The following is a 21,889-nucleotide window of genomic DNA, read 5'->3' as shown; positions in this document are numbered from 1 at the left end:
GAGCATGTAAAAGACTGCATTCAAAATTAGGGATAACGGAATATGTAATCCGGCCTGGGTCCTGCATACTTGACGGAGCATCTCCGCTTCGCTTGGCACTGAGGTCCAGCTCCGAGGGCCTTCTGGCAGTTCCCTCACTGCGGAAAGTGAAGTGACAGGGAACCAGGCAGAGGGCCTTGTCGGTAGTGGCACCCGCCCTGTGGAACGCCCTCCCGTCAGATGTCAAAGAGATAAACAATTATGTGACTTTCTGAAGGCAGCCCTGTATGGGGAAGCTTTTAATGGTCTGATGTTTTGCTGTGTTTTTATATTCTGTTGGAAGCTGCCCAGAATGGCTGGGGCAACTCAGTCAGATGGGCTGTGTATAGGTAATAAGTTGTTGTTGTTGTTGTTTGTTGTTGTTGTTGTAAGAGCTACTGGTTCCTCAACATTGCTTGGCTTCCAGGTTTATCATGTTGTGAGTGCAAAACCGTGGTAGGGAGGCCACCTTGAGACCCTTGGAGGAAAGTTGGGCTAGAAATGGCAATAACGCATCAAGCAGAGACAGGCAGAAGGCAGAGAGTCTAGCGACCTTTAAAACTGGAGCGTGTCAGCGGCTGAATACAGCAATCTCCCGACTAACTACTGTATTTGTTACATCGTTAAATGAATCGCAGTCCTCCGTCTCCAAGCTGCTGGGAGGCTGGAGGATCGCGGGACTTTACTGGGGGAGAGAGCCATGGTCTTGGAGACACCTGCTCCTGCAGCCAATCTCAACTCAAAAGACCCTTTCGGGCGTAACAGAGGCGCCACGCAGAAATCTCTCCCGGCCGAATCAGGACCGATCCAGAGACAAGCTGGTCCCCTCGGGGCTCTAGCAGCGCGGAGGCGGAGGCAGGACCCTGCAAACCTTGTTTTGCCCGCGAGGACCGGCTGCAAAGCAGGGACGAGATCGCGCCTGGCTGGCCGCGAGTAGCACAGTCCTGCTTGCCTGGGCTTCCGAAGAGGAGCATCTCATCTGGGCATCTCCTTAGGAACATCCCCGACAGGTGTGAAATGGCACAGGCAACAATCTTCTCCCTACATCCGCGCGGGACCACGGTCAGTCCCCGAAGTCTTTCCCTGCCGCCGCCTGAGTCCAAACAGGGCGAGAAAGGGGTCCGCTTCCTTCCCCAACCCCTCGCCTGCCCCTAGCGTTGCGCGCTCGGAAGAGCAAGGAGCTCGGCGTCCGACTTTTCAAGTAGAAGAGGTGGGAAGGCGCAAGGGGGCGAAGCTCTTCCCAGCCCGGATCAGGTCCTTAGAGGAGTTGGCCGCAAGTTCAAGGTCTTGGGAAGGCTGAGCTCCGAGAGCGGCGTCGGAGGGCGGAGCTGCCCTTGCCTTAAACCTCGGCGCAGGTCTTTGCCTTAGAGGGCTGGAGAGGAACACAGGAGGAGGGGAAGAGAAAAAACCCGTCGTGGATTCAGGGTGAGACCAAATAAAAGATGCCGGGGCTGAAACCGTCCCTGATCTACGTTTGGGATAGGGCAGCGCGGGCTGTGTTGGCTCGCTGGAGAGAGAGAAATGCACTCTGCACATAATCAGAGAAACATTCCCTTGTTCCTTTTGAATCACGTCGCGTTTGGCGAGGCTCTCTGCAGAAAGCAGGCTCCGGCGCCGGGCGCACGACGGCTCCCAAGAAAGCTGAACTTCGGGGCGGAGTTCGGGTTTTTCCAATCGCGAGCCGGGCCACGTGCTCCATAGATCCCGGCGGAAAAAGAAACTGGCGGGCGGACCGCGACGAGAACTACTTCTCCAAGGTCTGAGGAGCGGAGGTTGGGACTGCGAGAGCCCTCGACTGCGAGCGGGCGGTACTACTCGGGAGCAAGCCTCCCACCCACACACCCGTCTCTGCCTCGGGTGACCATTCAACTCCGTCCAAGGCAGGCTCGCCGGCTCCACGGACGGGACCCCTGCGATGCCCTCGTGGCCTTTCGCTTCGGCGCCCTGCTCTGCAACAGTCGCCTCGGGGGCTCCGCTCGCCGTCGAGGATCGCGTGGTTTGTTGTTGCCGCCGCCGCCGCCAGGCTCTGGGAACCGGCGGCCAGCCAGCCAGCCCAACGTGTTGCCTGCGGCGGATTGAGTGAGATGGGCGGCCGGGGGGCGCACCGGTAGGGCGCGCCGTCGGGCGGCGATGGGGTGCCGCGGGGTGTGCTGCTGCCCCGCGCCCGGCCTGTACGCCTTCAACGAGGACAACGCCCGCTTCGCGCTCCTGGCCGTCCTGATCGTCTCGTACCTGCTGTGCGGCGCGGCCGTCTTCTCCGCCCTCGAGCGGCCCACGGAGCTGCGAGCGCAGGAGAAGTGGCTGGAGAGGCTGGAGAACTTCTCGCACAGGTTCAACCTCACGCCGGCCGAGCTGCAGGAGCTGCTGCGCGAGTACGAGGGCGCCTACGTGGCCGGCATCCGCATCAACAACACGCTGCCCCGGTGGGATTTCCCGGGGGCTTTTTATTTCGTGAGCACCGTGGTCTCCACCATAGGTAAGCGGGAGAAAGCCGCGGAGGGGAGCGCACGGTCGCGCCTCTTCTCTGCCCGCCTCTCCCTTTTCTCTTCCTCCATCACCAAGAAGGGGCATCTCTCTCACGCCTTGGGTTACTTGCGAACACTTTTCCAAATCGGAAAACACTGCCATGTACGAAGGGTAGGGGGGCGAGTAAAAAGCACATGTGCGTTTCACAGTTCCGTGTTGGAAGCTGTGATGGACTGGGTATGCTCCTCTAAAATACATGCCTGTGCTATTGTCATACCTACATGGAGGGTTTTGTGCTTAGAAAAGCATCTCACTTGCATCTTGCTAGGGCAAAGTAAGTCTCACTTTGGGAAGTCCAATTTTAATGCCTCTGCATTGGCAATGCAAGTGAATTTTCCAGTAACTCTTCCTTCCTTCCTTCCTTCCTTCCTTCCTTCCTTTCTTCCTTCTTTCTCTCTAGGCTCTGTCCACCTGCTGTATGTTTTGCTTTTTTATAGTATTTCCCTGAAGTACCACCAAGCTCCTTTATTCCTTTATTAACTGTACATTAGCAATGACTGGTTTGATCCGTTTTCATTGTTGGTTCTGGTTTTGCCTTCGTGCATGAACTTTGGTTCAGCTGCCCAGAGGTGTGAAACCTGTGAAAGAGTCCGGAGGGGGGGGGGAGGTGTTACATGAGAAATGGATTTGTTCAGATGTTTATAACTACGTTTTATTTTTGCATATTGAGACTGTATGTGAAGAGGCCCAGGATTTAAACCCTCCAAAATATATTTCCCATCCCAAGCATTTGAAAATGTTTTTCCTTGACAATCTATGTTATGATATAACAAGCTTTGACGTTAACCAAACTGACAAGTCTCTGTAATAATAGCTTTTAGCAGATCAGATTGACTTTTAAAGTATCCCAGCTGTGCAGTTTTCTGCTTTTGACAGTGAGCTCCACAGGTTGTTTTATGCACAGCACACCTTTTCTTTCATAGCTTGGGTTAATTACAGTCTGGTGTGCGTAAGTGATGTCTTTGAGACATCCCACTTAGGCTGCTGGTGTATTGGGGCTACTTTTCACTCATGACACTGACAGCGCTTTTCCTTTTACTGCATTTGAGGGGAGGTGTGAATGTAAAAACCTACTTAATGGCTGGATTCAGTATGGAAAGTGAATTATACAAACTCCTGTGGGAAAGCCCTGTAAATGGCTGTTGGCGATGAAAAGTGGGACCTGCTATCAGGAGAGGTCCTGTTCAGAATTCTAGCCAGCCAGCCTTGCCCTTTTCCAGGATAGTCCATTCTCCCCTCTGCATCTACAAGCATTCAATATCCACTGAGCATGTTCAGTCCTCACTTTGTTTTCCTTCCTAAAATTGATTTATTTATAGCTTACTTCTTCAAACTTCTGGGTTTCCCTGAGCCAGCTGGTACCTCCCTCTTGTGAATGGATTGTGCCATTTTGGCTGCATAAGGATCTGCACTGGGAGAATGGACTCATGAATTTCATATAGTAGGGATGGGTATTGTGTGGCTGTTCTGGTGTCGCTGAACTACTGCTCCCATCATCCCTGGTCATTGGTCCCATGCAAGCTGGTGCTGATGGGAGTCATAAATGACAACATGGGGTGCTGCTGCTGCTGGATTTCCCTATCCCTGTTTTATATAAGATGGATAAACTGTTTCTGACAGCATGCCACTGAACACCAATTGCTACAACAGGGGGAGGCTGCTTGCCTTCAAGTTCTGCTTGTAAGTTCCTAAGAAGCATCTTAGCTTGGACCTTTGATCCTGCAGGAATCTAAGAAACTGCTTTATACCATGTTAGACCATTGGGCAGAGGTGTACCTAGGGGTTGGCGAAACCAGCCCCCGCCAGGGGTGTAGGCCTGAGGCGGGGTGCAGCAATCACCTATCAGGTGTTGGGAATCTTCCCAAGACACCTGGAGCTCCTTCTCCCTCAGCTCAGGGAATCCGCCAGGATCTCCAGCAGGAAAAGCTGCTGCTGCTGGAGAGGACAAAAGGACTCACTGGAATGACTTCTGGGCAGGAAGAATGTTCCTCCTATCCAGGCAACCTTGCCTGTTTCTTTCTTTCGGCCTGTGGGAGGGATGCCAGTACAGCTCTTTGCCAAGGCCACAAGGGACCCTGAGTACGCCTCTGCCATTGGGACATCTAGCTTATAACTGGGGATACTGACTTACAAAGGGTATCAGGCAGAGGGCATTTCTAGCTCTTGAGAGCCAGTGTGGTGTAGTGGTTAAGAGCAGTAGACTCGTAATCTGGTGAACCGGGTTCAAGTCTCCGCTCCTCCACGTGCAGCTTGGGCTAGTCACACTTCTCTAAAGTCTCTCAGCCCCACTCACCTTAAAGAGTTTTTGTTGTGGGGGAGGAAGGGAAAGGAGAATGTGAGCCGCTTTGTTACTCCTTCGGGTAGTGATAAAGCGGGATATCAAATCCAAACTCTTCTTCTCCACCTAGAGATGCCTGGGATTGAACTTTGGAACCTTTTCCATGCAAAGTGTTTGCTCTACCCCTGAGCTACAGCCCTTCTTGTGTTCCTAAATGGCGCGGCTTTTCAGCTTTTCACATTCAAGAGATGTTGGCCAGTGCTTGAAAGGGCTCATCAACACTCATTTCCCACCATGCTTTTCCGGTTTGTATCAGGGTTCTCTTCACACCCACCCACACCCGGCTACTTTCCTCGTGGAAACAAGCTCTTTAACGCTCTTGGCAATCCTCAGAAACCCAGATTGTCGTTTGCTCCGATTCAGCATTAGAGAGTGCATTTTCCTGGGGAAAGCGGGGGGGGGGGGGAGTGCTTACACCGGGACTAGGAAACACAGGTCTGAGCGTGGAAAGCATAGGGTGGAAGCCTAGTGTGGATGAGCCTTTCGTGTCATTCATGGAAATGAACATCAAGAGATGATGTGTCAGTGTAGACAGGAGAGTTTCTCGAGAGGTCTGCAGGTGCCACATCTGAGGTTAAAATAAGAAAACCTGAAGCTTTACTGGTTTTCCAGTTGGCAACCAACACACATTCCATCACAAACCTTCTGAGTTTTTGCAGTGAAGGCTAAGCCAGCTTCTTACTCTTCACCCCTTCAGCAATGACTTACACCTTCTGCTGCTGCTTGCAGTGGCTGCTGCTCCCAGTTATCTTAGGGTCTGGAGTGCTATCACAAGCAACTTACACAGTCAAGTGGTGGTCCCCAGGGCTGGTAGCAAAGTCATGAACTGGCCCACTCCACAGTTGTTGTTGTTGTGTAAATAGACTCTAGAAGACAATTGCAGAATTTGAATTTGCTGCAAAACGGAGAAGACAGCAAGCACACTTACATAAGGTTTTTGGTTTTTTTTAATGCCATACAGGGACTAATGTATTTGTAATTTGAGACATTTCAATGAAATTGGCCACCAGGCATCTCATTTCCTGTGTAGAATAGTCATCAGTGAATGATGGCATCTCTAGAACGCTGCTTTGCAGGGATTGAGACTTAATGCTGAGCCTCTGTAGGTTGCTTTTGATTGTTTGGAATACTTTTTTTGAAGCTGGGTACTGGGTAGAAATCTCTTTTATGTGGGCTGAGGTATACGTTACATACACATCTGAACCAGGGGACCGGTTTAATCTTTTACTCCAAACCACAACGTGAGATGCAGATGAGATTGTATAAAGCATGGCTTACTAAGGGGATGCAAGTGGTGTTGTGGTCTAAATCACTGAGCCTCTTGGGCTTGCTGATCAGAAGGTCGGTGGTTCGAATCCCCGCGACAGGGTGAGCTCCCGTTGCTCTGTCCCAGCTTCTGCCAACCTAGCAGTTCGAAAGCACACCAGTGCAAGTATATAAATAGGTACCACTGCGGTGTGAAGGTAAGTGGTGCTTCAGTGCATTCTGGCATTTGTCACGGTGTCCCGTTGCACCAGTAGCAGTTTAGTCACGTTGGCCCCATGATCCAGAAAGCTGTCTGCAGGCAAATACTGGCTCCCTCGGCCTGAAAAGTGAGATGAGCACCGCACCCCATAGTTGCCTTTGACTGGACTTAGCAGTCCAGGGGTCCTTTACCTTTACCTGTTTTTACCTGCTATGCCCAAACCAGTCCACTTAATAAGACTACACCATTTAAGTGATTAATAAACCTCTCCTTAAAATTTTAAATTAGTTCCAAGACATGATCTGAAGGCACACGGTATAGCAATCTTACTTGAAGCTAAATGGGGCTGATATGGATTTATTTGATTTAACATTTGTATTCTGCTTTTCCAAATGTTGAGCTCACAGTAATCATAGTAGCATTGAAAACACTAATAATATCAAACATATAAGTAAAACAAACACAACAAATTCATCAAAACAATTAATACAATTGAATGCCTGGATAGGAGACCATCTGGGAAGCCAATATATGCTGGTTTGAGTTCCCTGGAAGAAAACGGAATATAAATCAAATTGTTCAACTACTTAATGAGAAGTAGTCACAACCAAATCAATCAAAACACTCTAGAACAGCCTTCCCCAAACTGCTGTTTTCAAGATGTTTGGACTGCAACACCTGACACCAGTGGCTTAGCTAGCCACTCGGGTGCCCAGTGTGGCATGAGGCACGTCCTGCAGCCGGGGGAGGGGCAAGCTGCTCATGGGGGCGGGGCAAGCAAAGACAGGGCACCTTGCATGGAGCCTCTCTGCTGCCTCCCCCTCAGCTGTAGGGCAGCTGAGGCACTGGGCAGAAGCAGCGTGGAGCTTGCAAGCAGTCTGCCCACCGCCTCCCCCTCAGGAGAGACGTGTGGCTCTGGCACTCTGCAGGCCCCGTGGTGTGACGCCCAGTGCCCCCCGCCTCACCTAGGTACCAGTGGTGTAGGAAAGGGAGTGCGGGAGTTATTTTTTTTTAAAAAAGTGTCGTGAGCCAGTTTATTTTTTTGGGAAAAACCACACATTTTTGCCATTTTGTCACCACCCCCCTCAGTGATGACACCCAGGGCGGCCTGCACCTACCACACACCCCTTCCTACGCCGCTGCCTGTCACCCCTTGCGATTGGCCATGCTGGTTGGGGGTGATGGACATTGGCATCCAAAAGTTCTGGAGGGGACACTGCTGTAGTACAACTAAGTGTCCCTCATTCCAGTCCTAAATAGGCATAAGTAGGATTTCTTAGGTATGGTTTGCCTTCAGTCTACCACACACTCATGGATATAAAGCTTGCTTGTTTTTTCTGCCTTTGAATTGATCTTTCTTGGCTTATTTGTAGCGATACGCAGCTATGAGCTGAAAATCAGTAGTGCTGAAGATCTTCAAAAGAGACATGGACTCTATGTTCCCAGTGATAAGTAGTTTTTTCAGGAACAGGCTTTCTTAAGACACATTTCTATTAATAATAAAACTCCTTCGTCACTAGTACACCTTGATATGGGAGGAGGCCATGGCTTCTGGCTGCTTCAGTTTGTTTAGTTGATAATAGATGAAACAAAGTCATAGATTTGTCAGAATATCCACCTGAAAACCACTGAGCTACTACTGCTACGTTTCCGATTAGCCAAGCCCCAGATTGGACTCTCATCATCACCTCATTATGGGCAAGAGTAATTAATTATTATGAAAAGTAACTCTTTTAAAGACAAATGCAAGAAATTGTGATAATGAAAACTATCCTCCGTAGTTTATCTAAGTTGGTAAGAACATAAGGAGACATCCTGTTCCCCACAGTGACCAACCAGTTGCCCATGGAAAGCTCACAAGCAAGACACAACAACATACTCCAGCTTGCATTTGCCAGCAACCAGTATTCAGAGACATGCTGCCTCTGACATTTACTTTCCACCTTTCCCAATGAGACAAGAACATAAGAATAGTGTGCTGGTCCCATGGGTTACCCGAGAGGTGAGGTCCAAGTCCGGTCCATGGTCAAAGGTGCAACGTGGAGGTAGTCCGTAGTAGCTGAAGCTGGGTGCAGGGCAGGGAGTCGGGTGAAGTCAGGAACAGGCATGCAAGCAGGGAGCCAGGGCAGGTCAGGAGCTCTGGCAGAAAAGCAGGACAGGGGGCAGTCAGGAACTGGCTACCAACAATGTTACTCCCGCAACTTGGGGCTGGGGCTGGGTGGCTTTTATCTGCCCCGAGGCACAGGGCGGCCCCAATCCTCAGGTGACTCGCCTCTCCTGGCCTGGAGGTGAGCACTCCTCCTGTGGGAACTTAGTTCCCTCCGCCTCTCTGCCCTGAGCTCTGCAGCTCAGGAGAGGCTGGAGGGTTACTGGACCCAGAGGCAACCTCAGCTGGAGGGTTACTGGACCCAGAGGCAACCTCAGCTTCCTCTGACGGGGCTGAGAGTGGAGCACCTGCAGGCAATGGGTCCTCCATCACCTCAGAAGCCAGAGCAGACTCAGCTGATGCCTGCACCTGAGGAGCCAGCACAGGTGAGGACCCTTCAGGCTCATGCCCCAGCCCCGGTTCAGCTGGTTCTGGAGGCGGGGAATCCTGTGCAGGCTGGGATCCCTGAGGTTCAGCCTCCGAGTCTGAATCCCAGGCCATCACAAATAGTACTGCTGGATCAGATCAAAGGCCCATCTAGTCCAGCAGTCTGTTCTCACAGTGGCCAACCAGATGCCTATGGGAAGACCACAAGCAGCACAACACTCACAATTCACAGCCCAGAAGCAAATCACCTTTGATACTGAAGACAGCACACAGCCATCATGACAGTTGCTGCTGTTATTGTTGTTATTTATTCATCACCTTCTGCATATGTGATGTAGAGAAAACAGTTACCAAACAGCTCAAAAAAATAACAGAAGCATAAAGAACCATATAAAACAAGACATCTGCGGCAGATTCATCTAGCTAGGAAAACCATTGATGGTCACATTCCCCATGAATTTTTTTTCTGCTATTTTAAGACAAGTGTTAAATGAATAGGGCAAAACAGCTGCAAAACCAAGCCTATCTTTGTTTGTTTGTTTGTTTGTGTGTGTGTGTGTGTGTGTGTGTAGTATTAATGCAGTGGCGCCGAATTGCACCCAACATTGCGGGGGGGGGGGGCTGTCCATCGTGCATCATTCTAAATTAAAACACTTTACATTCTATTTATTTTAGTAGCAGAAATTTGCACATGTACCTGTATTGCATGGGTCTTTTGTCTGGATTATGGTCCAACTATGCTCCCTAGAATAAAGTTCTCTTTTCCTATCAGATGCCCAAACTAACTTTTTGAACCTGTTGCCTCCCACACATCTGCATCTGTTTCTGTTAATTAACTGTGCACTTCTGATTTGAAAATACTGGAATAAAGGTCTCCTAAAATATACCTGATGGCAAATTTCCACAAGTTTTTCCTCTTGATGTCAAAATGTGTTTCCATGGCTTATCTAACTAGAACAGGAACAAAGGGGAACCACTTCCATTTGCTTTGTGATGGGGAATATACAGTTTATGCTGATATTCTCTGCCCCTTCTATTCTCAGTTGGTAAGACCCTGTAGGCAATATAATCCTTAAGTCTTCCTATCAACTTGCAAAAGTAGTTTAACTCTGTGTAAAGCAGACCGGGACCAGGGACCAGGGCTTCTGAAAACTATAAATATGCATCTGAAATAAATTGTGCAGAAGTGTTGTCTTCATCATTCTTTGCTTATGAAAGCCACACATATATAGAGGGCTGCAAAGATACCCACCTGGGTTCACAAGCAAAGTTGAATCCTCAACTTGAAAGAGCCGTGTGACACAAAGGCCCAAGGACCTTTTATCAACAGACTAATGGAGTTAGGCATTTGTTCTCTCTGCCATTCTGCATTTCTCTATGTGGGTGAAAGACAAAAAAATATTTGGACAAAGCTGCTCTTCTTGAATCCCATCATCTATGAACATTGTGCTAAATCATCCTTCAACAACCGGGTGCCCTCAAATACTGCTTTGGGGGTATTAGCCTGGGCAAATCGGTAGGTGGGTTGTGTTTTATATTTTTCTTCTGAGACATAAAAACACCCTACAGTCTATTTTTAATGCATTTCCCCCTCAGCCAGGCTCAGAGGCTGTAAATAAATCACTTTGGGAGAGGTGGCACAGTAGTGATATGGCGGCTGTTTGTAGCAGGGATTGAAAGCCTTGGGGGGGGGGGCTAACCTTCCAGTGTTGGGTGTGGTCATCCGCATTCTACACATGTAGGTTTGCATATACACCACAGACACGGGGTTTATTCTAAGCTCCCCACTATCCCATGCGCAAGCAGCCAACATACTCCCAACCTCTCACCCTTTTGTAGTGTCCTGCTGTATGCTAGAATAGTAGTAGTAGTAATAATAATAATAATAATAATAATAATTTTTATTTATACCCCGCCCTCCCCAGCCAAGGCCGGGCTCAGGGCAGCTAACAAGCAATAATAAAAACAAGTTGAATGAATACAACTTAAAAACAAGATTGAAATACAACATTAAAATATTGAAACAATAAAATATTAAATGCAGCCTCATCACAGAAGGAAAAAGGAAAAAGAAAGAGGGGGAGGGAATCAAATTGGCTCCAAGCCAAAGGCCAGGCGGAACAACTCTGTCTTACAGGCCCTGCAGAAAGAAATCAGATCCTGCAGAATAAGCCCTGCATACAGGACATAGGTAAAGGTAAAGGGACCCCTGACCGTCAAGTCCAGTCGCGGACGACTCTGGGGTTGCAGCACTCATATTGCTTTACTGACTGAGGGAACCAGTGTTTGTCCGCAGACAAGCATGACTAAATAGGTAGATAAATAGGTACCACCAGAGCGGTACCTATTTATCTACTTGCACTTTGATGTGCTTTTGAACTGCTAGGGACCGAGCAACGGGAGCTCACCCCGTCGCGGGGATTCGAACCTCCAACCTTCTGATCGGCAAGCCCAGAAAAGTTGAAACAGGTTGGCAGCCACTAGGGAAAGCTTGGCGAGCCGGTTCAGGCCTGTGGGCCAGTGGTTTTCTCATTGTCAGTGGTGTGTGGTGAATTTTTCACGGGAACAGTTAGGGCCAGAGGTGCTAGCTTGCGAGGGCCATGGCGGGGCGGGGCGATGTTATGCATGTGATGTCCTGACGTCACGCATGTGAGCTTCGTGCCTCCCTCCCTAAGCTGGGCAGAAGCTTCCAGGGCTTTGCGAAGGAGGTGCCAGGGCTCTGGCGGGAGGCTGAAGACCTCCTGCCTCCTTCCAAAAGCTGGGTGGGCTTTGGGAAGATGACAGGGCGGATCTTGGACCCATCGGAGCCTCATGGCTCCCTTCCTAAGCCGGGCAGAAGCTTCCCGGGCTGTGTGAAGGAGGCGCCAGGGGAACATTTAGGGTCAAACCTAGCCCCCTTAGTCCAGGGGTCAGCAACCTTTTTCAGCCATGGGCTGGTCCACCGTCCCTCAGACCTTGTGGGGCACCAGACTATATATATATATATTTGGGGGGGAATGAACAAAATCCTGTGCCCCACAAGTAACCCAGAGATGCATTTTAAATAAAAGCACACATTCTACTCATGTAAAAACACCAGGCTGGCCCCACAAATAACCCGGAGATGCATTTTAAATAAAAGGACACATTCTAAAAACACGCTGATTCCCGGACCGTCCATGGGCCTGATTGAGAAGGTGATTGGGCCGCATCCAGCCCCTGGGCCTTAGTTCGCCTACCCCTGCCTTAGTCCAGTGACCACACACCACTGCTCATTGTGTTACGTTGGGCAAATTCATGTGTTGGGGGGGGGATATCTAAAAAGAGTGTGAACTGTGTAGACCAGGGGTGGAGGACCTCCAAGCCTCTCTAGCTGGTTCTGATAATTCTCAGGCTGCTCACCTTCTTCCAACACCACAGACACTGGCTCTGCTTTGCGCCCTGTTTTTGCCTACCTGTAGTGCATCCTTGAACTCTGATCATTTCACTTGTTCTCCTAGGTGGAGCAGAGAGGCGTGTGCGCAGAAACCAGCCTTCTGTAAATTTGTCCATTTTGTTGCTCTGCTTGTGTTTTGTTTTATTAATTCCCAGCTCATCTCAAACAGCGCTCCTCCTCCTTCCCTCCCCCGGGAAAAGTTTTTTCACTATAAGTAAGGCATTGAGAATTGTTCCCCGATTCAGCACACAGCAATCTTTTGTCTTATGTATCTTCCTCAGGCTCTTCTTACCAAGTTACGTTTCCCAGGCTTGGACTGTGAAATTTGTAACGTTGCAGAACATGTGAAGGCCATTTGCTTGATTAATAATAAAATAAAAATGGTGCTTATTTTAAAGAAAAGAAACAAAAATGTTTCTCTGCCTCCTCTCCCTCCCACACCCAGTTATGCTGGCATCTTGTTAGTTAATTGCCAACAGGGGAACCAAAAAAGCTAAAGAGAGATTCAAAATGGCTCCTTGATGAAGCATGACGCTGGTTGGAAAGACCCTTTAAGACTTATTTAAAAATAAACTTTTGATGAACTTGTTTAAGCTTAAAGATAAGACAGTGTATTTTATTATTGTATATGTGTGTGGTTGCTTTTTAATTTCATTATTTATCCTTTGAGCTTTTAGGGTTGGACAGGCTCTATACTAAAGAACACAATAAAAGTTAGCTATTTCCTAGTCATTGCCATTTGCATTTTCATGCTGCTGTTAGAGTTGCTTTTTATCTATCTAGATCCATCCTAATCACAATGGTTCCTAGTACATTGCCAAAATGTGACATGTTCTGTTAACAGATCTGGCACCCTGGGACTGAACAATACACTGCATAGATGACTCTTTCCAAATAGTTTGTTCAGTGCATGTTGACCTGGAAAACTAAGCACTGTGACTTCCATTATTTTGCCTAAACCTACTACAACAACAACCATCATCTTCTGAGCTGAATGCATGCTGAGTAGCATTCTGCAATCTACATTGGAGGCTAATATAACATAATGGACTATATACTAATAAGACAACAGTGTTTTGTTTGGACATACATGGTGCCAAGCACCCCCAATTTAATGTTGAGAAAATTGCTTTTGTAATTGAAGGTAATAGCCAAATTTGCTGAGAACATTAGACATGCTGAGTGATTTGGGACACATGTGCACACACAAAGGTACAAGGAGAGGGGGAAATGGCAAGTTAATTATAGTACTGTTGTGTTGCAGTATATATTTTAACTTGGAAACTGTCACTGTCTAATTGTACAGGATTTTGGAAGTGGGGGACTTTAGAGGAGTGATACAGGAAACTTGAAATATGAAACATGGGAAAAGTTTTGGTGGTGTTGCAACACCTAGAACAATGTTTCACAAACTTGGGTCTCCAGCTGTTTTTGGACTACAACTCCCATCATCCTTAGCTAGCAAGACCAGTGGTCAAAGATGATGGGAATTGTGGTCTGAAAACAGCTGGAGACCAAAGCTTGGGAAACAATGACCTAGATAGAGCCTCCTTGTGTCACCAGGATCCTGACAAAGTCTGTGGATGCAGCAGAAATACACTGTGGCAATTTTCGCAGGGCAGGCAAACATGACCTTTGCTCCCACATCACAACAATAATATCTGAAGCTTCACATTGTGATTTGATTTTGTGCTGGTCATTCGTTCTGCATCTTGTAATTTTACAATGTCCCCCCCCCCCATTTTTTTAAATTGATTTTCCACATTTTCCACATGCACAAAAAAGAAAAAACAGAGCAGAACACGCAACAAAGACAATAAACTAAACACAAAAGAAAATTATTACTTCAAATACCTAAATCTCTTAACATTGATAACTGACTTCCTCGAATCCCCTCTATCTGAATTTCATTATATCACCTGTATAACAGTTCTCCAACTTCATATTTCTAAAAATATTAACTCCTTTCATTAACTAACCTCTTCTCCTTTATTATTCTTCCAATCCTTAATATTTACTACCACATATTCTTATTCTACCCCTTAGCCTATTTGTTACTTCCAAGAATTTTCTATTTATCTGTAATTTTACGATGTTTTAATGTTTTTATCACACAGTGGTACCTCGGTTCTCAAACGTAATCCGTTCCGGAAGACCATTCAAGTTCCAAAACGTTCGAAAATCGAGGCGTGAAAGGTTGTCTGCAAATTCAATTGAAAAAATTGAAAAACACTCAGCGTAATTCGTTTTACTTCCAAGGCGCATTTGGAAACAGAAGCATTTACTTTCGGGTTTTCGGTGTTCAGGTTCTGAAACGTTTTTCAATGGAGACGTTTGAGAACCGAAGTACCACTGTATCGCATCATTGTATGTTTTTTATGCATCGATAGTTTGTAAACACTCTTGAAAAATACATAAATAGTAGCGTTCCCACACCTGCATTCTTCCTATATCATAACATCTGTGGGCCACCAGTTGTTGGATAGCTTCAAGCAGCATGGCCAGCAGTAAGGGTTGTTGGGAGTTGTGGACCAGCAACAGCTGGAGGCCCACAGGCTCCCCAACCCTGTTCCATGTTAATGCTGCTGCTGTCATGGGGATTACTGGGAAATACCGGGTTTCCCCAGCCACTCTAGGCGGCTTCCAACAGAATATTAAAATACAATAGTCTATTAAACATTAAAAGCTTCCCTAAACAGGGCTGCCTTCAGATGTCTTCTAAAAGTCTGGTAGTTGTTTTTCTCTTTGACATCTGGTGGGAGGATATTCCACAGGGCGGGTGCCACTACAGAGAAGGCCCTCTGCCTGGTTCCCTGTAACTTGGCATCTCACAGTGAGGGAACCGCCAGAAGGCCATCGGCGCTGGACCTCAGTGTCCGGGCAGAACAATGGGGGTGGAGACACTCCTTCAGCACCAACACTTTGAATTGTGCTCAGAAACGTACTGGGAGCCAGCGTAGGTCTTTCAAGACCGGTGTTATGTGGTCTCGGCGGCCACTCCCCGTCACTAGTCTAGCTGCCGCATTCTGGATTAGTTGTAGTTTCCGGGTCACCTTCAAAGGTAGCCCCATGTAGAGCGCATTGCAGTAGTCCAAGCGGGAGATAACTAGAGCATGCACCACTCTGGTGAGACAGTCTGCAGGCAGGTAGGGTCTCATCCTGCGTACCAGATGGAGCTGGTAAACAGCTGCCCTGGACACAGAATTGACCTGCGCCTCCATGGACAGCTGTGAGTCCAAAATGACTCCCAGGCTGCGCACCTGGTCCTTCAGGAGCACAGTTGCCCCATTCAGGACAGGGAGTCCTCCACACCTGCCCGCCTCCTGTCCCCCAAAAACAGTACTTCTGTCTTGTCAGGATTCAACCTCAATGGGCAAGATGCTGGACTTCTGGCACAACTGATAGTGTAGGAACCAAGGGCAAGCAGCGGCGGCAGCACCGCAGAGGTATCATGCACAGGACTCTAGCTAGCAGCATGCCATGCAGAAGAGGGACGTTTGGTGACCCTAAAGTTTTAAAAAAAACCATGCCATCTGCAGAATAGAGACTGCTGTGGGCTAGTTGAACTATCAGTATGTCTTGGAAGCTCCTCTGAAAACGAATGACAACTAGTCTCTGTTGAAAGCTTTAAACTGTAAACCAGGACACTTGAACTATCCAGTATAATTACTGATAGACACCATGTTCCAATAAGAAATTTACTTGGAATCAGCAAAATGGAAAGATTTTCTAAGGAGTGCTTGCACTCTGCATTCCCATCCCCCCCCCTTAGAGCTGTATTTCTGATAAAATTATGTTATTTTAGAACTCTTCTTCTTTTTGTAGTCTTCTGTTCTTGGAACGAAGAGTGCCATTGTTACATTCTTCACACCTTCTATGGTGGTACTATCTTATATAAGGACTCTCTGATCTTGTAACAGTCTATAACCTCTCCTTTTTTTCTTTTTCTTTTTTAGAATGTGCTAACGTAACATTGCCAGTATGCTTTATTTTATTAGTAAAGAGAAGTCTTGTTACCTAGGGTTGGTGCATGTGTTTTATTTTGTTCTGTCTTTATCCCTTTTCCAGAATAACTCTTCAAATGAGATTGGGTTTTTTCCCTCCCAAGAGCTGAAGAGCATCACAGTAGCTACAGCTGTAATCTTCCTGATTTCCTAAACACATCCATTAGAAAATATGCAGGTATTAATCCTATAGCAAATAATGACTTTAATTAAACCCCCATGAATTCTTCAAGGGGAAGACTCTTAATCTGTCATTTGGACCAGAGTAATCATGGGATTATGTGAAATATTAAAAATGATTGGGGTGGAATTTTATGAGGATTAAAGTTTTCATGAAACACTGACAGTGGTTTGAATTATTCCTTGACAATGTGCTTCTTATGCCGATTTTATTGGCATGTTTTGGGTATAAGGTGGCCACGAGCAAAAGAGACCAGGGCTCCTGCATGTTTAATAGTTGTGTAGAAGGAATTTCAACCGTTGTAGTGTGGGAATGTTCAGGGTGTCAGGAGGGGATATATTGTTTATTAATATCCTTCCTAACTTGCGCTAGCAAATTCTTTCATGTAGCAGAGTTACATTCCCCTTTCTTACATGCACAGCAGATAGCTTGTTGCAGGCTCGTGTAAGCCTTCTCACTATTATACAATTCAGTCTGTTTCAAATTGAATTGTACATTCCTGGTAAGTTCCCTTTAATCCCTCTTAAAAGAATAAAGACATGACAATCTTGTTGAAAGTCAAGAAAAGAAGTTTACTCACATCAGTTCACAGTTGGATTCCTGAAGGCAGACTTTGTTACAAATATGTACATGTGGCTCTACCTCATATGGGGAAATAATCCCAGTGCTTCTGCTAGCTGAGAGCTAGCAGAGCATTCCTAGCTAGAAAGCTGGTCCAACAAAGAAGGAAGTGAAAAAGAAAGAGAGCGCTGCATGACTCCTCCTTTTGTTACCTGGATACGTAAAGTCACACCCACCTCTAGTCACATGCAAGGGAAGGATGCTCCAGCCCAGTTTCAACTGGCTAGACCAACATCCCCTGGCATGTCCATTCTAGGAAAACAAGGAATGTTGTATTTGACTGCTCCCAGTGGATTACATCCCACATGTAGCTGGCTCCCTCTTCTACACAACTATTAAAAGTGCAGGAGCACAGTCCTCTGGCTACCCTATTTGCCAATAATGCCTTAGCAGGGAGCCAAACTAAACAAATAATGTGGTGTCAGAAGTGCATTCACTACTCTATCAAATGGACATATGAAATTGCCTTCTCTTGTGTCCAGTTGTCTGTCTGTCCAAGTATTATTCTGCTCTGACCACCACCAGCTTTCTGGGGTCTCTGGGAATGGTCTTTCTCATCACCTTACTTCCAGAGATCATTTTTGCTAGAGAGGCCAGATTTTGCATGAAAAAATATGTATTCTATGAGCATGCTACTATCCTCTCCTCATGTTAATTTCACATGAAACTGCCTTACACTGAGTCAGATCATAGGTCAATGATATTAGCTCTGTGCTAGCTCTTCATCTGTGGTAGCTCTCCAGATCTTCATTCAGAAGCCTTCCTCCCAGAGATCTAGACATGCCAGGGACCTTCTGCATCAGTGGTGCCATTGGGGCCGAGGTCCAGGGCCCCACTCAGAAGAATGTGCAGGAGACCCCCTCAAACCCAGGAAGACTGGCTTTCCACATTATCACCTAAAGAGCTCCTACCCTGTTAGACCAGAGTCAAAAATTACCTAACTGCACCACTGTTCTGCATATAAATCCCCTGCCCAGCCATATATCATATTAGTGCAAAGATTTCTATTAGCAGAATGGAACTTCCACCCTCACCCCCCAGGAACCCCCTAAATCAGTTCCAGAGGTTCCACCAACCTTCCAGTATGGATTTTGGAAGTGTGCTTGGTGCTCGTGGGGGGGGGGGCGGAGAGGATGGGGCGGGGAGTTCCGTTGCACAATAATAAAACCTTGCACTAATGGAACACAGGCCTTGGATACCACCTGTTCTGCTGTCCTTTAGCCTGTTGCCAGAGTGTGATCGTGTACACTTAAGTACCAAGCTTCAAAATCCTTTAAGGAGCATGACTAGTATCCATGCTAAGTGCTTCCATAATAGAGTGGCTTTTGGGTAAGGGGGTATATTTTGAGTTATCATTTGGGAAGGACGAAGAAGGGAAGTCATCAGAACCTGTCCCTTTAAATGTCTCTGGTTTGGATTTTACCCATCCATAAAGAGTTTTTACTCAGCTTTTACAAAATGGATTTTTTAAAAAAAAAATAATCTAATTATTGTTGTGAAATCAACTTCACTGGATGATGCTTCCTACGGAAAGGATTAGGGCGGGTTCCTCTCAAACCTTTGCCTCCTCTCCTGGCGAAGGAGTGATCTCTCTCGCCAGACTGACTGGTAGAGTAGGCAGCTAACTTCTCAGCCCCTGAGCAAACTGCTAAACTGGAACCACATCAAAATGCTGCCACTCTGCAGAGAACATGAAGGAAAAAATGGGAATAGGTGAAGGAAGGTAAGAGTTACAAAAAGAACTTGCCCTTTTAAGAAAAGGTAGAAAGTCCCAATTAAGGAGCTAGAGCATAAAGGAGGCCCAGCAGTATTTGAGGTAGCGGCAGAAACCATAGCCCCACCCGCAGCCCCAGTATTGTCAGTAGGAAGGCGAGGTGAGCAAAATGTCCTCTTATCGGCATCTTCAAACAGCCATTCACTGTAAGACAAATATCTGTTTTTGCCAGATGCTGCTGCTGGAGGACTTGCCTAATAGAGCTACATCAGAGCAGAATCCAATGTTAGTCAGCTAAAATAACCTATAAGCTTCCTCTCTGCTCTCTTGCATTTCCCCTAAGCATCAGTCTCCACAGAAGCTTCTGGTTTTACTGTAACCATGGATTTGAAATAATTGTCCGGAGACGCTTAAAACTAGATTTTCTTCATTCTGACGTCCATCTAAATGACGAATAAAGGAAAAAAGGAGAACTTTACTTGGTTCAGTGGAAAACTCAGTGCCTTTGCAGTAAGCTTTACTTAACTCAAGTTTCGTTTTATGCATTTTAGATGTATGTTGTTTGTTTTGCATGGCCCAGAACAATCATACTCACTGGGAAATTGCCATCCCATCCTATGGATGCAATAAACACTGTGGTTGTGACAAAATAAAGTATTTTTTAATTTTAATTTTTAGATCCTGCTTTCTATCAAAGCAGTTCACAGTATATAAAAATCCATTAAAATCAATAAAAAGCAACAATTGAAACATCCACATAGACACAACACGTAATTCCAGCAACTATAGCAATCACAACAGCCAGAATTACTGCAAGTATTATTATTATTATTAACTTATTTCATTTATGAAAAGCAGATTTCACAATACAAGAAAAAACCTGCATATATAAAAACAATTTCAAATCCAATACAGATGCTGACTGGAGTTTGATATGTAACACACCTGTTCCATATTCCTCACATTCAGAAAGGCAATTGCTTTTTCTCTCTCACACACAGACAACCAAATTTACAGTAAGAGAGAAAGAGACTTTCACTTTCAGGCTCCTCACCTCCACATTCTGAGGGCCAAACTTAGTATGATGTGAAATCTCAGAAGCATGGCAGGATTTTTAAAAAATGATAGTAGGCAGGAAGGGGGGGGGGCAGATTCACATCTATTATTCTCATTTTCCTAAGGGGGAAGGCTCCCATTTGCAATTTCTGTGTCCAAGAAATGAAGCCCAGGCTGTGCAGAAGCAGGTGTGGGGCTTCTCAGAAGAAGAAGAAGAGTTTGGATTTGATATCCCGCCTTTCACTCCCTTTAAGGAGTCTCAAAGCGGCTAACATTCTCCTTTCCTTTCCTCCCCCACAACAAACACTCTGTGAGGTGAGTGGGGCTGAGAGACTTCAAAGAAGTGTGACTGGCCCAAGGTCACCCAGCAGCTGCATGTGGAGGAGCGGAGACACGAACCCGGTTCCCCAGATTACGAGTCTACTGCTCTTAACCACTACACCACACTGGCTGAGTGAGAGGATGAGAGGCTGCCAGCTCTGCAGACAAGGGGTAATACAACTGGGCTCCTGAGCCCAACAGAAGTGTGGCAGAAAGAATGCAGTTGGTCAAGGGAGCTGTGGACTCAAAAAGGTTGAAAAACCTTGGAAGGCTTTATCTTCATTGTTGGGCTCACCCAGAGCTGGAATGAGATGCCACTCCTATTCCCTCTGGCATCACTGGCTCCACTTCTTCAATTTATCCCATCAAAGTGAATGGTGGATTTTTGCCCTCATGGGGGGAAATGTGCTACACAAGGAGGTTCTGTTATGTGGAGCAAAACTTGGTCTTCCATATCTGATGTGAGTTGGCAGGGATTCTGCTGGGGTGGGGGCTAGTTCTGCCCACAGAGACAGATCGTCCCCATCTTTGTAGTATACAAGACCTTTCTCTAGTGCACTCCCTTTCTCTCACATACATATGAGTGCGCACATATGCATATACAGATGCCAGCCGTCCTATGAACTGGCACCATGCAGATATCAAAATGCAAACCATCCGGCACCAGGTTCCTTTTGTTTTGAAAATTTCCCCTTCTCTCTATATGCAGCCATTTTGCTTGCTTGGCTTATCAACTTGAAGGCAACAACTGGAACAAGAGCTTTAGTAACAATCACACAAAACAACCCACAGCAACTCTGTTCACATTCAAGGACCCTCCTCCAGGGAGACAGTGACTCAGCTTCATGTCTTTGGCTGTTCTGACCCTGAGGTGATTTCATTGTCAGGGAGAACGCATTTTCTGTAGCATCCTCCTTGCACTTCAGCATCTCAGCCCAGAGCCCAAGTGTTTTATTGGCACATATCTCATTGAAGATACATGGCTTTGGCTCGCTTACACATCTTGGGCTTGGGGGCAAATGACGGTCATGTTTTGTACACTTTGGGGCCCAAAACAGGCAAGCAACACATGGTGACTAGACACAGACTTCTGTTCATTCATCAGCCTCCTAGAATGTAGAACAATTTGTTCTAAGAATCATAGAATCATAGAGTTGGAATAGACAACAAGGGCCATCGAGTCCAACCCCCTGCCAAGCAGGAAACACCATCAGAGCACTCCTGGCATATGGTTGTCAAGCCTCTGCTTAAAGACCTCCAAAGTAGGAGACTCCACCACACTCCTTGGCAGCAAATTCCACTGTCGAACAGCTCTTACTGTCAGGAGGTTCTTCCTAATGTTTAGGTGGAATCTTCTTTCTTGTAGTTTGGATCCATTGCTCCGTGTCCGCTTCTCTGGAGCAGCAGAAAACAACCTTTATCCCTCCTCTATGTGACATCCTTTTATATATTTGAACATGGCTATCATATCACCCCTTAACCTCCTCTTCTCCAGGCTAAACATGCCCAGCTCCCTTAGCCGTTCCTCATAAGGCATTGTTTCCAGGCCTTTGACCATTTTGGTTGCCCTCCTCTGGACACGTTCCAGTTTGTCAGTGTCCTTCTTGAACTGTGGTGCCCAGAACTGGACACAGTACTCCAGGTGAGGTCTGACCAGAGCAGAATACAGTGGCACTATTACTTCCCTTGATCTAGAT

General features: G+C 46.7%; 1 protein-coding gene across 1 annotated transcript in view; it reads left to right on the top strand.

The window, feature by feature from the left end:
* Positions 1 to 1,291: 1,291 nt before the first annotated feature.
* Positions 1,292 to 21,889, top strand: part of KCNK13 (potassium two pore domain channel subfamily K member 13) — a 69,516-nt gene continuing 48,918 nt past the window's right edge. Inside the window, exon 1 of the mRNA XM_083503074.1 lies at positions 1,292 to 2,494. Coding sequence (XP_083359200.1) covers positions 2,149 to 2,494 — 346 coding nt within the window. The 5' untranslated portion in view covers positions 1,292 to 2,148. The remainder of the gene's footprint in view (positions 2,495 to 21,889) is intronic.

Source organism: Podarcis liolepis, assembly GCF_965112155.1.
Source record: "Podarcis liolepis genome assembly, chromosome: 1".
NCBI lineage: Eukaryota > Metazoa > Chordata > Lepidosauria > Squamata > Lacertidae > Podarcis > Podarcis liolepis.
This window is presented reverse-complemented; position numbering and strand designations above follow the sequence as displayed.